This window comes from Penaeus monodon, chromosome 22 (genome assembly GCF_015228065.2).
Source record: "Penaeus monodon isolate SGIC_2016 chromosome 22, NSTDA_Pmon_1, whole genome shotgun sequence".
Classification (NCBI taxonomy): Eukaryota; Metazoa; Arthropoda; class Malacostraca; order Decapoda; family Penaeidae; genus Penaeus; species Penaeus monodon.
The window spans coordinates 38,148,976-38,150,035 of NC_051407.1; the positions used below are offsets into that span (position 1 = coordinate 38,148,976).

General features: G+C 40.9%; 1 protein-coding gene across 1 annotated transcript in view; it reads left to right on the forward strand.

The window, feature by feature from the left end:
• Positions 1-533: 533 nt before the first annotated feature.
• LOC119587120 (proteoglycan 4-like) overlaps positions 534-1,060 on the forward strand; it is a gene marked incomplete in the record, with an annotated part of 4,144 nt that continues 3,617 nt past the window's right edge. The window contains 1 exon segment of the mRNA XM_037935872.1: positions 534-697. Coding sequence (XP_037791800.1) covers positions 584-697 — 114 coding nt within the window.

Here is a 1,060-nt window from a genome sequence, read left to right on the forward strand (position 1 = left end):
TGACAGTTGATGATGGTTTGCAAGTTTGCAATAATTTTTACACGTCAACATAAGTTATGTTATCACCATGTTATTTTTTATTTATTTTATAATCCTTTTCTTTTTTGGGGGAACGTTATACACGAAATTTGCTTTCACGCTTGAAACATTACTGTCAGCGAATCCTTTTTGCTAAAGTTTAAGGCTTCTGTTTCATACTTCTTTAAACAAGATTCTCTGAAATGTAATATTTCGGCAACAACTGATAGAACAAATATATCTTATTAAAGTGCCATTCGTCACTAATTAGCCTGTCATCGCGTTAGATTTTTTTCTTTCCGGGTGCGCAAAGGGAGTGACTTTTGAACAGCAGTATCTGTACATTAGTTGGCTTTCATCAGACATGATGGATTTCCGTGATTTGCACTGCACAGTAACCCTGACAATAGCTTCCGTTTCGGAAAATCTTCAATTGTTTGATTAGGGGATGGGCAGCCTGGACTTTCAATTATAGAGTATTCATCTGCAAGACAGTGTCTAATATCGATTAATTTCCAGCTGGTAATTAACTGATCTTCTTTACGCCTTGTGGCACCCGAGGCGCATGCGCAGAAGGCGGGGAGTCGATACTTTCACACTTGCCGTCTATATGAGCGCGGGCGGGCGAGCTCAACCTCAAAGTGAGCTTCTCCTTCGGATAGCCATGATCATCCACAGGGTAGGTCCCGTCAGCGCCTTCCCGGGCTTTGTTTACTCTTGGAGAAATTCCCTTCGAGGTTTCTGCATGTGCTGTCTCGGTTAAGGCATTGGGAGTTCAGTGATTTTGGCCCTATTGTTTTGTCTTGACGGGGTTGGGGAATTCCTTCGCGTCATAAGAAGAAGAGAAGTCGCTGGGATTGTATGTATTTAGCAGATTTTCCCCTCGTCGTAACTGAATGTCTATAAATACAGTCGCCATCGTGCTGCTTAAGTTATCCGAGCTGTTCGTGGCTGACAGGCTAGTTTGAAGTAATGTTGTAGAAAATATTGATTGTTAAATTGATATTTTGAATCCTTACTTTTGTGGAATTATAACTGAAAC